At 40.8% G+C, this 15,889-nt stretch overlaps 1 protein-coding gene across 1 annotated transcript; it reads right to left on the reverse strand.

Annotated features, from left to right (window-relative positions):
• Window positions 1-761: 761 nt before the first annotated feature.
• LOC125141201 (NLR family CARD domain-containing protein 3-like) lies at window positions 762-15,444 on the reverse strand. Its single transcript, XM_047813555.1, has 4 exons — window positions 15,085-15,444; window positions 3,635-5,391; window positions 1,450-1,581; window positions 762-798 (listed from the first exon to the last, which is right to left on the reverse strand). Exons 1-4 carry the CDS (start codon window positions 15,442-15,444, stop codon window positions 762-764), a joined length of 2,286 nt encoding a protein of 761 aa, XP_047669511.1.
• Window positions 15,445-15,889: the final 445 nt, after the last annotated feature.

The following is a 15,889-nucleotide window of genomic DNA, read 5'->3' on the forward strand; positions in this document are numbered from 1 at the left end:
TAATAAAATTTTGTAGAAAGAAAGAAAGAAAGAAAAGAAAAATAACAAGTAAAAGTACATTTTAAATGATTAGAGAATGAATTGGCCAAAGAGAACAAAAATATAAATATTGGAGGAGAAAGAACTCGAGTGGCAAAATGATGGAATAAAGTAAAATATATTTGGTGAAAAAAGGAAAAAAAGGAACTTAAATAATATAAAAACAAGATGCAACCAAGATAAAAAAAATGTCATGAGGAAATTAAGAAAGAAGAAATTGAAATATAGAAAAATTGATCAACTACACAAAAGAAGATTTGTTTAAAGTTTAAAGGAATTTTAATAAAGATTTTAAAAGTGTTTGGTGAAAAGGGTTTGAAAAGAAGAGACTTTTAAAGGAAAATAAATAAAACAACATCACAACTGTGAGTCAATCATCTGTGGAGAAACTAATTTGAGATACAATTAAAGAGGTAAAAATAATGTGTAAACATCTGTAACACATGGATGTGTATTTGTGTAATCAGTGTGATGATGTGATGATATCTCTGTGTTGTGTGTCGATGCTGAAGGATTTGACTTTGGATTGTAAAAGATGTTAAAGTGTGAAGTTGTAGCTGAGAGGATAAAAGGATGTGATCAGTCACAGTTATTGTTCTGGATCTTCTACATCTGAATATGAATGATTCAGCTCCCAAACCGCTGGAAATGTGGGACGTGTTCTAACGCTTCACCACCATAACTGCTTTATCCTGGAAAAAAGGTCTGAGGAGAGACTCCTGTCATACACCAGACCTGGTGAGTGTGTTATACTTAATGCTGAAAAACACAACAGGACAGAATTACTGACACATTTAAACACATTGCTTATGAACAACAGAAGCATAAATACACACATTAGATGTGACATTTTACAGCACACAGTGAATATTACACAATATCATACAGTAAAGAGACAGTAAGTCAGTAACTCACTGTAGTGTCTCCAGTTTACAGTGTGGATCCTTCAGTAGATCAGAGAGCAGCTTCACTCCTGATTCTCCTGGATTATTATCGCACAGATTCAGTTCTCTCAGGTGTGATGAGGAGTTTGACCTCAGAGCTGAAGCCAGAGCAGCACAACCTTCATCTGTAATACTGCAGTAACACATCCTACAAGAAAGAAAACCTTCACACACTTAACACACTCAGGTTTAGTATTGAAAACATGAACTACACAAAATCTTTATATACAGTACATTTACTCTCCATCTCACACACACAACAATGACAATATATCAGATCACTACAATTACAGTTACCACAGAGGAGAACTGGATGTTGTAGTGTTTTAAAACTGTGTGTGTGTGTGTGTGTGTGTGTGTGTGTGTGTGTGTGTGTGTGTGTGTGTGTGTGTGTGTGTGTGAGTGTGTGTGTGTGTGTGTCTGCCTCAGTATCTCCAGTGTACAGTGTGGATCCTTCAGCCCATCAGAGAGCAGCTTCACTCCTGAATCCTGCAGTTTATTGACACTCAGGTCCAGTTCTCTCAGACTGGAGGAGTTTGAGCTGAGAACTGAGGACAGAACTCTACAGCTTTCCTCTGTCAGATCACACCGACGCAGACTGGAAGAGAAATGATGAAATATCAGAACATTGATCTCAAACACACAAACACAGCCATAATCCAGCTAAAGTTGAAGATGTAACAGAAATGTCAGTGTGTTTGTGTCACACACACAAATCAGAGGACAGGACACCACATCAGCACATTTACAGGAGCAGGGACGTCTTTCTGCACTCCACAATCTCTCAGCTACAATTTATTATAAGACCATTAGGTCATGTACATAACACACACATGTGAGAGCGAGCAGCCTACAAACACTACACTCTGATCTGTGTTCACGTTTCTACAACCAACACTGCAGATACAGTGCATTTTATTACAGAACATAAAGAATTATACAGCTGTACACTACCAGGTAATAACATGACAATACTAGTCGTACTTTACACTCAGTTATATGTTGGATTTCACAGAGACACTAAAACAGTTGGTGTGTGTTGTTCTCTGTGCTCGTACACGTACAAATCTGTCACCTCCAGACGTCTGATTTTACACACACACTGGTTCAGGTGTTTGGTGTGGACCTGAGTACAGGTGGAGTGTTCACATACTAAACACATCCAAACTAAAGAGAAAGTTAGATTTTTTAACCTTATAAACGATTCTTGATCATTTGTATTTTTTATAAAATATAGATGTGTAAAAATCTCTCATCGATCATAAACAATGTAAATGAAGGATATTAGAAAGAACATTGTACTGTTTACTACAGATGTCACTGTTACTATTTCAACACAACTTAGTGAACCCTTCTTTCTCCACAGAGTAAATGGGATCATGTCTTTCATGCCTCCACAACTGAGAAGTGAACGTGGGGTTTTCTTCTCAAATCTGAGCTCCTTCCCTGTTTACAGAGTGACGTCACATCAGCACGACTGCACACAGCATCAGAAATAAACAAAGTCAAACTTCTTACCTTTAAATGAGTCACACTGTATATACACAAGTATTAGCTTTAGATGGATCAACATACAGACATTCGTTTGTTCAATCTAAAACACTGACTATACACATAGCAGGAAATCTAACCCACCTTGTAGGTACAAATCTAACACAACACTACTGTGTGTTACACTAAAGGATTTGTGTAGGTGGGCTTCAGGGGGCTATAAGTGACATGGTAGAATGTAGTGTACCAATGTGTAATATTTTATCAGTACATAATGATGAACAGAGAACAAAAGCAGTCTGTTATTAATGTTGTACAACAAAAATATAGATTCACTACAGCTGCTTATAAATACAAACACAGTCCACAGCTTAATGTCTCCAAAATCCACAGAAAGGTTCCAAAGAACGAAACCTGACGTCTCTTCAACAGTAACGGTGATAAACCTGACCGACCGTCACGTGCGACCGTCTTTGTGTTCACCGTCTGTTTTTACCACATCCACCATCTTCTGATGCAGTGAACCAGACAAAAAACTGTCTATAATTCAACCACAACAGATTAACAACAATCACGACCCAAGAACAAGAATGTGATCATTAACAGTTTGGTGTCTTTGTCGAGCTCCAAGTAGAACAAAACAGGACTTTTTAATAACAGCGGTCACGACACTACACTCACCTGTGACACATTAATATTTACTTTTTATATTTTCTATCCATATTGATCCCATTTTGTCAGTCTGATGTTTTTCTCATCTGTGAGAGTTTTGTTAAATGTCACTTTCAATATAAACAGAACAGAAAAAGTCTTTCACTGGTGTTTAGTTCAGAAATGTCTTTAGTTCTTAAACGCATGCAGTTATTTTGTAGAGATATTTTTACATAAATTTTAGAGAACACTTAATGTTTCATGATTCATATATAAAAGCTATAAAATGCCTCATATGATGTTATAAGATTTTGTCCATGTGGCCCAGCCCTCAGTTCAGATATAACATGTTAGTGTAAAAAGTGACACAATCTTCTGTAAAAGTACCAGAGGTTTGTGTAAAGATGATTAGAGGAACTATTAACACACATTAATCCAAACAGTGCAGTTCAGTGTTACATTAAAATAATAAACCATGCAGTAATACAGTTATAAATAAAAATACTCACTCTGCTTTTCTGGAGGCTTTGACCACTGGCAGCAGCCTCAGAAGACCTTCATGTGATCGATTATATTTCCTCAATTCAAACACATCCAGCTCCTGTTCTGAGGTCAGTAACACAAACACCAGAGCTGACCACTGAGCAGGAGAGAGTCTGGTGTCACTGAGACGACTGTCACCTCCTCTGTTCAGGTAAGTTTGTACTTCCTGCACTAGAGAATCATCATTCAGTTCATTCAGACAGTGGAACAGATTGATGGATTTCTCTGGAGATGGATTCTCCCTGATCTTCTCCTTGATGTACTCCACTGTTTCCTGTTTGCTGTGAGATCTGCTTCCTGTCTGTGGCATTAAGCCCCGTAAAAGAGTTTGATTGGTCTCCAGTGAGAGACCCAGTAGGAAGCGGAGGAACAGGTCCAGGTGTCCATTCTCACTCTGTAAGGCCTTGTCCACTGAACTCCTGAGGAGATTAGACATGGTTGGTTTTCTGAAGAAATTAAAAAATCCAGTGCTTTTCCCCACAAGCACATTTGTATTTCTTAAAATAAAGCAGATAAATACATATAAAGCAGCCAGAAACTCCTGAACACTCAGATGTACGAAGCTGAACACCTTCCCCAGGTGAAGCCCAAACTCCTCTCTGAAGATCTGGGTACACACTCCTGAGTACACTGACACTTCTCTGACATCAATGCCACACTCTCTCAGGTCTTCCTCATAGAAGATCAGGTTTCCTTTCTCCAGCTGGTGGAAAGCCAGTTTTCCCAGTGCCATGATACTCTCTCTGGTCTGCTGAGGATCAGGGTCACATTTCTGATGGTACTTTTGGTCCTTGTGTTTGATCTGAAAGATCAGGAAGTGTGTAAACATTTGAGTCAGAGTCTTGGGGATCTCTCCACTCTCTGCTTCACCCAACATTCTCTCTAGAACAGTGGCTGAGATCCAGCAGAAGACTGGGATGTGGCACATGATGTAGAGGCTTCTTGAAGACTTCAGGTGAGTGATGATGTTATCAGCCAGGCTCTGATCACTGATCCTCTTCCTGAAGTACTCCTCTTTCTGAGGATCACTGAAGCCTCGTACCTCTGTTACCTGGTCTACACACTCAGGAGGGATCTGATTGGCTGCTCCTGGTCTTGTGGTTATCCAGAGGAGAGCAGAGGGAAGCAGATTCCCCTTGATGAGGTTCGTCAGCAGCACATCCACTGAGGCTGACTCTGTCACATCACACACACTCTCATTCTTCTTGAAATTTAGAGGAAGTCGACACTCATCCAGACCATCAAAGATCAACACCACTTTGTAGGAATCACAGTCTATTGATTCTAGTTTTCTTATTTCTGGGAAAAAGTGATGAAGAAGATTCATCAGACTGAGATTTTGCTGCTTCATCAGATTCAGCTCTCTAAAGGGAAGTGGGAACATGAAAGTGACGTCCTGATTTACTTCTCCTTCAGCCCAGTCCAGAATGAACTTCTGCACAGAGATTGTTTTTCCAATTCCAGCAACTCCTTTAGTCAGCACAGTCCTGATGGACTTGTCTTTAAAGAGCTCATTACATTTGATGGGTTTCTCCTGTGTTGCTGGTCTCCTGGATGCTGCCTCAATCTGTCTCACCTCATGTTCATTATTGATGTCTCCACTCCAACCCTCTGTGATGTAGAGCTCAGTGTAGATCTCATTCAGAAGTGCTGAGCTTCCATGCTGTGAGATTCCTTCATTAATTCTTTTACACTTCTCTCTCAGATTGGACTTCAACTTTGTCTGATACACAGAACCTCCAGACTCTAATAAACAAAGTAATAACATGTTTAGTGATAAATAGTTAGTTAATAAGGAACAGGATTAATAAGGAACAGGATCATTGTACATACTATATGTCAAATTAAGAAGCTGGACCATGAACAGAACAGAAAAGCAGCAGATGTACATGATATTAAAATTAAATGTAAAACTAAAAGTGTTCATATCTAAAACTATTTCCTCTCTCTAAAGTGAAGCTGATGGAATAAAGTCATGACTCAGAGCTCTTACTGTTGTGCAGTGTGTTAGCGAGATCTGTGTGGTTCATGTTCTTCAGGACGTGCAGTGTGATCTTCAGCGCTCCGTCTCTGACACTGTACAGATCCTCCTCATCCTCCACCTCCCTCTCAGTGCATGCTGGGTAATCTGGACTCAGGAGCTTCCTAAACCTCTTCAGCTCATTCTTTATCAGAGTGATGACTTTGTGTTCCAGCTCCTGGTTAGAAACACACAGGAACAGATCTAAATATTATCATGTTACAGTGAGAGACTTTTATTTTATAACAAGAAGAAAAGTCTCTTTTTATTATCACATTTAAAACTCATACAACTGTTTACCCTTAATGCTGTTGCACATCAAGACATGACAAGGGATCACAACACACACATTACACACTTTAAACACAACACACACATTATACACTTTAAAAACAACACACACATTACACACTTTAAACACAACACACACATTACACACTTTAACAACAACACACACACCTTGAATATAGAGTCCAGCTGTTTTCTGCTGATGTTTGATTTTTGTGGTCTGTGAACAAACAAAACCCATCATGTAATATGGACTATATGTAATCATAGCTGCACAAATCACACACTAATAAATACACACACAGATATTTAACACTATCCTCTTAACACAATATACTGATTTCAGGATTTCCTAACTGACACCAACATGTTTAGAAACAAATGTTTGAATAAATGAATAAAATCTTTATATAGTCATTAATGTCCCAGGTGTAAATGTTCTTCTGTAGCACCACAGACCCTCCAGCTCAGGGACTGCAGACTGAACTGAACTCTTAAAGCACTTTTCCTCACTGCCAGTCCGAGAGCTGCAGCACTGCACAGTTTAGTATTTTACTGCTTCAACACCTGATAAAGCTCATGAAGGGCTTCATAATGAGACGAGTGAGTTTGATCAGGTGGAACACTGCTGTAAAACACCTCACTATACTGACCTCATATCAGTAGAACTGTCTCTGTCTCTGAAGTTAATTGGAAAATCCATTGACTGGTCACTCTTCATGGACACACAGATTTGTTCTGGTGAGTCTGATCTCTTTCCCTCCATCATTCTAGTATTACAGAAGTACAGAAATATCAGCAATAATTAATACTCGGTTGTCTCAGCACTGTTAACTGCTTCAGCACCTGATAAAGGTCATGAAGGGCTTCATAATGAGACAAGTGAGTGTTAAACACCTCACTATACTGACCTCACATCAGTAGAACTGTCTCTGTCTCTGAATTTAATTGGATTTCCCATTGACTGGTCACTCTTCATGGACACACAGCTGGGTTCTGGTGAGTCTGATCTCTTTCGCTCCATCATTCTAGAATTACAACAGAAATATCAGCAATAATTAAAGGTGCCCTTCCACACAAAACCCTTTTTACTTGTATTTTTTGATATGTGTTAGGTCTATACAGTATGTGTTTGTGTCGGGAATGTGAAAATGAACTGCTACCTCCCTGTCAGCTCTAGCCACTTAAAAGAAATAAGCGGAGAAATCAGGACAATTAGAAAAGCTGCTCAGTGTGATGAGGAAATGATGGAGCTCATTACTATTCATGAGCTCTCACACTTGAGACCTCGCCCACAGAATTCGTGTAGCTCAGTGAGTTTCCTATAGAGCAAGGATGGCTGAACGTCAATATAGCTGAATAAGCCATTCTGCTGCAATTCCAGGTGATTGTAAACAAAGTTCCTCTATCCTAGGCTACTTATTGTATTGGGTGAGTGAATAGTGATATCATGCTCTGATATCCTAGTGATTAGCCAATTGGAGCCAAGCAGCATAGCTCATTGAATATTAATGAGAACTTCTAACTACTAATGAGTCTTCCTGCAGGCTTTCTATACCACACTAGAACGGCTTGAAACAAGGTAACCGAGGCATTTTTTCCACAAAAAATGTTAGAGTCCATGGTAAACTTCAGACATTACCACAAAAGTAATGAAATACGTGTGGCAGGGCATCTTTAATACTCTGCTGTCTCAGCACTGTTAAACAATGTGTTCATCATTAAACACCAATAATTCCATCTTTTTAATTCAGATCCAGTCTGTACACTTATTCAAACAGGAGACAGGCCTCATAAGTCAGGAATTACACTGATATCAGGAGTCCCAATCACAGCTAACTGACACAGCTGGGTCTTAAAGCCTGTAGATTTCACTGACACAAAGCTCTGCTGCTCTTATGCTCCACATTACACCGTCCTTTTTACTCTTCTCTCAGTCAATGATTTGTCTAAACTGTTCTTAGATCAGATCAGTGATATATTCACTGCTATTAAACACCTTAAAGTTGACTTCCTGTGTTAACTAGTGAGTGTTTAGAGATACAGATGTGTTCCCATGAGACAGTGTGTATTTATTACTGGTGAATGTAAAAGTAAGTCACCTCTCGTCTTTCTTTAAGTCCTGTTTCCCAGACACACTCATGTTGGAGGTCATGTCTCCTTCTCCAGATTACAGCAGGACACACGTTTACTTCACTCCAACATCGGTGAGTTAAATTAAACCCTGAATCAGCACAGAGTTCACTTACAGGAAATAGTCATGCTATCAAGTTATAAAACAACCTGTGTACATTAAAGCTTCAGTACAAACCCACAAAACTCTTCTGTATCTAGTGTCACTTCAGTGTGTTTATATATTAGAGCTTTAGATACTCACTGTGTTTTTACTCCTCAAATCTTTTAGTTTTCACTCCACACAAAATGGAGCTGCTGATTTTCACTTTTATTACAGTTTATACTGCAGAGGGGCGAAGGGCAGAGTCGCACACACACACACACACACACACACACACACACACACACACACACACACACACACACACACACACACACACACACACACACACACATGGGTGTCGGAAGCAAATAAAAAGTGGGTGAGTCCTGTGAGTCCGGACACTCCAGTGTGTGTGTGACACTTCCCAGTGTGCAGAGAAGAATACACACAGGGGGTTGCACATTTATAAAGTTTTTATTCTGGTTATCATAAATTATAACACACCATCACTCATGAGGGAATCAAGTGAGAGCGCAGTGCCATAACCACTCCATGTAACACTGCCGCCACCTGCTGGCGTACCAGGAGACTAACATTTTAACACAATATTTAACCTCAAATTTATACTCTTTTAAAGTCACATATTATTGAAGTGCAGTATTCAGTCATTGTGTTACATGTGTGTTCAGTCTGTCAGGAAATCAGGCCACATCAGGAGTGTGGTACAACTTCACTCTATACTATACTCACACATCAACATCTGGGGCTCGTCTCACTCTCTGTAACGAACTGATCCAGAGTCTGAGTGACATTAATACTGAAACATCTACAGAGTGCAGCAAGACGAGAATTATTTAGTTTATTGTCAAATCAGAGATTGCCTGAAGACTCTATTTGTTGTGGTTAATAAATAAATAATAAATAAAGATTCAGTTGTTTTTGACTGTCACATACACAGTAAGTCAAGTCAAGAAGCTTTTATTGTCATTTACACCATATATATGTGACACAGTACACAGTGACATGACACAACGTCCCCCAGGACCAGGGAGCTACAGAGAACAACACAGAGATAAGGACTGAAGTAAGTTAGTCCTAGTCACATAAAGTGTATCTGTACAACCTGGTGTACACAGTGTGGGACACAAGGCAAGAAGACAGTGTGAGACACAAGACAAGAAGACAGTGTGAGACACAAGACAAGAAGACAGTGTGAGACACAAGACAAGAAGTAAATGAGAACTGGTTCTCAGTTGACTCACCTGGTTAAGTAAAGAAATAAAGAAAGAAAATGTCAGTGCAGGACAAAAGACAGTGAAGACAAAAGACAGTTTAGGACAAAAGACAGTGTAGGACAAAAGACAGTGGAGGACAAGAGACAGTGCAGGACAAAAGACAGTCAGGACAAACAATACAAGACGTTTCATTAAACAAAAGCAGAAGATGTAAATACTGTTTGTCCACCCAATATTACTTACATTATTACCCAATTATATACATTATTGGTGTGCAGAAATACTGTAATGAACACATTAGTATTATAGCAGCAGTTACATGAGGTAATGTAATGTCAATAATGAAAACCTGACTTGCTCCTTCTTAGAGTCTAAAAAATAATTACATTATAAATAAGTCACACAGACTAGAGGAACTCAGAAAGCATACAGCAGAGGATGAGATGCTACAGAGTCTCAGCACCGTGATTCAAAGAGGTTGGCCAACCAACGAGTGGAGTGGTGCTACCCCTTTAAGAGCAATGTGCTTTTATTTTGTTGTGTATATTAGTTGGATGTGCGCATGCGCAAAAGTGCGCACGCTTCAGTTATAACAACACGTGTGTGGAAGTCTGATGCTACAACCGACATTCCCTTTTATTTTCATTTTCTCATACTAATGAGTATTTTTTGGTTTTAGTAACATGTTAATACGGAGGTTTTTCCAGTGTACGGAGGAATAAACCGTTGTGAGTAAAACGTTTGTCCTCTGTCCTTATTTTAGCGGGCCTAACCTTGAGGAGCTACCCAAAATCTCCAAACTAAAGAACATAGCCTATGCCCAGCTGTGCGTCCATACTTTCCTTACAGAGATGAGCTTGCTGTGGAAGACGGAATAGTAATGAAGGGCCACAAAACAGTCATTCCTCGCTCATTACAAAGAGAATGCATCCGTATAGTCCACAGAGGTCACCCTGGTCTGGATGCTACTAAGCACAGAGCTAGAGGTATACTTTTCTGGCCAACAATGATGGCTGATATCACTGCAGAACTCCTAAAATGCTCAGTCTGCAACAGAACCATTAAAGCCATACCCTGTCCCAGACCTGCCTTGGTCTACTGTGGCAACTGAAAACTACCTAGTTCCTGTGGATTCATACTTGGGTTGGTATGAGATTGACCTGTGCCAGGACATAACATCGTCAGCTGTAATAAAGAAATCGAAGAGACATGTCTTTGTGCATGGCACACCTCACACACTCATTTCTGATAATGCCAGGCAGTACACAAGTCAGCAATTCAGAGATTTAGACAAACATTGGGACTATATACATATCACCAGCAGTCCAGAGTTCCCACAGTCAAACGGCCTAGAAGAAAGAGCGGTCCGCAGTGCCAAACAGATGATGGAGAAATCTCACAGAAATGGGAAGGATGTATTTCTTAATCTCCTGAATCCGAGAAACATTCCCTGAGACTCAATGTTGGGTTCCCCCGCACAACGCCTGCTGTCACGACAGACACGGTCAGCCGTTCCTGTTAATTCCAGTCTGTTGGAGCCAGCTCCCAAACATGCCCAGCAAGTCACCGCTCTGCTCCGTCATAAGAGAATGACCCAGAAGCGGTACTACGATGCCTCAAGTCATCCACTACAACCATTGGCAGAGGGACAAGTTAGAATGCAAACCCCGAAATGATACGACCCCCTTTGCACAGTAAAGGAGGTGAATAAGGAGCCTCGGTCATACACTATCCAATGCAATGGGAAAACATACAGGAGGAACAGACGCCACGTCCTTCCTGTTGCTGAGCCCCCTCCATCACGGCTCAACCCCGAGGACATTCACTCTCGGAATACCACTACACATACACAGGACTTTGCTCCCTCTACACCACATTCACCACAAACACACCTTCCACAACCAGAATCCACTCCTACTGACCTGCCAAAACACACTGTACAATCTCCTATTAATGTCAGTAACACACCTTACAGAACACGTTCAGGGCATATCTGCAAACCTAATCCAGGATATGAACAGTGAGTTCTAGTAATGGCATATTTAGTGACAGTGGTTATTATTTTGAGTACCTGTTTAAATGTGTTTATTATGGACATTTCCATACTGCCAGTGTCATTCTTTGTTGTAGTTCATTCAATAAAAATAGAGAACATTTTGAGATTTGTATCTGTTAATGTTCATTTATTCACTGCAATGGATACAATGTTATAATGCAAGTGATTCATATTCATGGTTATTAATCAAATCAGTGCCATGCCAGTACTGTTCATTGTTAAATATGTTTCTTTCTGTTTGATAGGAGGTTTCAGGTAAAGGAAGGGGATGTAGATCATTGTGATAGATGATCTGTTCAGAAATACAATGTGTTTTGTATGTTCTAATGTGCTGCACCTTAAACATGTGTTGGGCTCTTTAAGAATGTATTCCCACCCCCTGGGGGCATATGTACCAAGAACACATGTTAGCCATGTTCGAAGGTGATGTGTCGTATGTCGGACACGAGTTCTGTAAATAAAATATCTTCATGTTGACCATTGATTGTCTCTGTGTAAATTATCAGACAAACAACATTCTGCATAAAATAAGTAAATTATAAATAAGAAAAAATAAATATAAATACAGCAACAGATGGTGCCTCTGTAATGTAAAGTGTACTAACAGTTACACAGTTTGTGGTGTGACATCCAACAATCAATTAGAGCTGCACTTATCAATTCATTTGTATATTTGTTTGTGATTTAATAATCATTATAAATAATACATGTTTATAAATATATCTAGTCCAATAAGCTTGTTAATTTATTTGTTTGTTTATTAGATGAACTTGTTGGTTTGTTTAGATTTATTACTGAAAGCAGAACACAATCCAGTCTTTATTGTTAATAAATGTAGATAAATCAGTTAGAAGGTAAAATCAGCACTGTTACATCATCTTATAGGAAGTTTAGGTATTTTTTAAATAGTTGATTATTTTTATGATGTTTGATTTGGCTCAGTGACGTCTCCTGTAACACGGTTTCTATTGTCTCAGACCAAAGAAGTGACCAATGCCATTGAGGGACGGGTTGAAGAGGCCATGAAGCTTCGGGGAACGTAAGTGTACCATCTGTCTATCTGTCTGTCTGCCTGTCTGTCTGTCTGTCTTTATCCGTTCTCTCGTCTTGAATATTAAGGATGTGCAATGCACCATAAGGCACACTGAATTATAAGGCGCAGTCTCAATTATATGGTCTATTTCTGTACTTAACCCATACATAAGGCGCAGCGTATTATAAGGCGCATGCTAAAACATACGGTCTACAAAAAAAAGGTAACAGAAGCAAACAGTCAGTTTAGTTGAACTTTATTCTACTGGTTAACAATACACACACATTATGTTTTATTCAATCTTCTCCCACAAATCCATCAAAGTCCTCATCTACTGTGTCTTCTTATTTTGGCACAGTTCAAGATCATCCAAGATGGCGGCGCGGCAGTAGCACGCAGCGGCCTCTCTGGATTCACTACGGTGCTATTTACATTTTTTAAGTTTTTATTTACGGTTTTTAGCCTGACCATTGCTTCTACATGGATGCCAGAGACAGCGGTGTTCATGTTTACAACCACCAGGACCTAACAAAGTACAGAAATCGTGTAACAACCAACCAGCACGATGATGTACTGGATAGGCTTCGTGACCTCGGCTTGCTGCGGAGACCAGGCCTCCAGTCCCCGGTGTCGCCTGATACCAGAGACCAGGAGAGGGGATGCCAAAAGCAGTGCGTGAGGAAGCAGAAGCGCGGTAAGCGAGCGGGTGTCCGTGCTAGGCTAAAAACAAACCCTAGCCGGTTGGCTCTCCCGTCCATTCTACTATCCAACATTTGCTCCCTGGACAATAAACTGGACTACATCCGACTCAAACGCTCTACATGGAGAGAGGTTAGAAACTGCTGTGTGTTTGTTTTCACAGAGACGTGGCTCAGCGACAGAGTTCCGGACGCCGCCATTCAGCTGGATGAGCTAACTTCATTTACAGCCGACAGAAATGCAGCTCTGTGCGGTAAGACTCGCGGTGGTGGTATGTGCGTTTATATCAACACGGAATGGTGCAAGAACTCTGTGCTTGTTTCTACTTACTGCTCATCATCAGTAGAGTTTGTGACTGTTAGATGCAGTCCATTTTATTTACCACGGGAATTTACTACTGTTTACATTGTCGGAGTTTATATTCATCCTAGCGCCAATGCTAAAGAGGCGCTAAGTGAGCTATACGGAGCTATTAGCGACCTACAGAATGTTCACCCCGACGGAATTTTTATCATCGCCAGAGATTTCATCCATGCAAATCTTAAGTCAGTGCTCCCTAAATTCCATCAGCATGTGGACTTTGCTACGAGAGGTGAAAACATGCTGGATCTTGCTTACACAAACATTCCCGGCGCGTACCGTGCGGAGCCCCGCCCCCACCTCGGCTACTCAGACCACATCATTATTTTTTTTTTTTTCAACAATGTTTTTTATTGATTTTTCTATAATACTAACCATAACCAATAACCAAATAACAAAAATTGTATCACCAAAAAAAAAAAAAAAATACAAAAACCTTCCAAATATGTTAATCAAAACAGCAGCAGTTAAAATAAAACAAAACAGGGGAGAATAAAAAATAAAAAAAAATAAATTTGCCACACTCAGAGCCTTATTACATGCATCATCTTATTTCTTAAGGAAATCAATTAAAGGTGCCCACATCTCTTCAAATTGCTGTACTTTACCCCTTGTAATGTATGTTAACTTCTCTAAAGTAACACACATTGCCATCTCCTTGATCCAAGAGTATGCAGAAGATATTTCTTTCTTTTTGTCTCTTTCCAGCTCAAAACAATCATCCTCCTGGCCTGCAGAAGGCCAAAGTCGATAAGAGTCCTCTGATTGTTATTGACAGAAAGATGATCTGGGTATATACCCAGAATACAAAGTTTTGCAATACATGGTATTTGAGTTTTTATGATGTTACTCAGGGTACTGACAACCATTTTCCAAAAACGTACCAATTTAGGGCACTCCCCTACACAATGAAGTAAAGTTCCCTTCTCAATTAAACATTTCACACGTGTCTGGAATGTCCGGGGACCATTTGTTAAGCATTTCAGGGGTTATATATGTCCTCATCAGCCATTTATGTTGCAGTAACTTCATTCTTGTATTAATGGTTTGTATTTGAGCTTTTAAGCATGCTCATGACCACTCAGTTTCCTCGATATCCTCTTTAATGTCCAAACTCCAAGCGCTCATTCTATCTTTACTAGATTCCTTATCATATGAGATAAGTGTAGCATATAATATAGAAATTTGGTGCTTCCCATGTCCATGTTTAATCATAATATTCTCCAGACAGGACAGCGGCGGTTCCCGAAGGGCATCACAATGCTTTGATGAAATAAAATGTTTCAATTGTAAATACTTAAAAAAATGTTTTTGAGGTATTGAATATTTCAGACTCAGGTCATTAAATGTTAACAGAATGCCTTTGTCATATAAATCTCCAATTTTTCGCACACCTCTACCAGCCCAAACCTTAAAACCGCCGTTTGCCCTGCCCGGAATGAACTGTGAATTACCCCAAATAGGAGAGAACTGAGAAATAGAAGGTGTATACCGGGTGGCCATTTACCTCCACAGTAAGGCGGGCCCCCTTTGGAATGGTGTGGGTGTGCAGGCCGCAACGCGCCAGCCATTGTTTGTGGGCCTGGGTTGGAGTTCTGAGGTCCGATTCGGTGGGCATGGGCTCATCAACCGGTCCCAGGGTGGGGCGGCTATACGGAGGTTTCCTCTCCCAGATCTGTTCAGAACCTGGCTGTTGACGGGGCTGGGGGTGGCGGGCACTGGCCTGTAAGTCTCTCCGAGCCTCCTGGCCCATTTTGAGGGTGGTCTTGGCATGTTCCAGGGTGTCCAGGTCCTTTGTGTTCTCCGGGCCCTTCAGCCCAACAGCCTTCCGTTCTTCGGCCGGTAATGCCCATAGGAACCGGTCCATGGCCACTCTTTATGCAACCTCTTTGGCCGTGAGGCGATCGCTCTGCAACCAGCATCTGGTGATTCACAGCAGTTCATCCATCTGAGGGCAAGGGTTGCTGGTTGGATCATACCGCCACCTGTGGAAATCTCCGGCTGCAGTTACGGGGGAACGGCCGCAGCGGACGAGAATTTCCTCCTTTAACGTTTCATAGTCCTGAGCACGGTCTGGATCCAGCGCATAATACGCAAGTTGAGCATCTCCACTGAGCAATGGGGGTAAGGCATCGGCCCAGTCCCGCTTGGGCCAGCCGTCCCAGTCCGCGGTGCGTTCGAAGGTGTCCAGGAACGCCTCCACATAATCTTCGGCACTGAGTTTTGTGAGTCTGCGCTGAGCATCGTGGCCGGGATCAGGTAGGGGAATTGATGCGGCGGGGGCCCCCCGCCGAAGTTCCAGTAACTCTTCT

The sequence above is a fragment of the Tachysurus fulvidraco genome, chromosome 5 (assembly GCF_022655615.1).
Source record: "Tachysurus fulvidraco isolate hzauxx_2018 chromosome 5, HZAU_PFXX_2.0, whole genome shotgun sequence".
NCBI classification, from domain to species: Eukaryota; Metazoa; Chordata; class Actinopteri; order Siluriformes; family Bagridae; genus Tachysurus; species Tachysurus fulvidraco.

What these genes read in the sequence shown, in the direction of transcription:
- LOC125141201 (XM_047813555.1), bottom strand. Translation starts at nt 15,444, where the DNA reads ATGGACCGGTTCCTATGGGCATTACCGGCCGAAGAACGGAAGGCTGTT. An exon ending in GGGCCCGCCTTACTGTGGAG is followed by an intron (nt 5,392 to 15,084) that starts GTAAATGGCCAC and finishes TCTGTGTATCAG; the next exon opens with ACAAAGTTGAAGTCCAATCT. An exon ending in AAAGCCTCCAGAAAAGCAGA is followed by an intron (nt 1,582 to 3,634) that starts GTGAGTATTTTT and finishes TTTCTCTTCCAG; the next exon opens with TCTGCGTCGGTGTGATCTGA.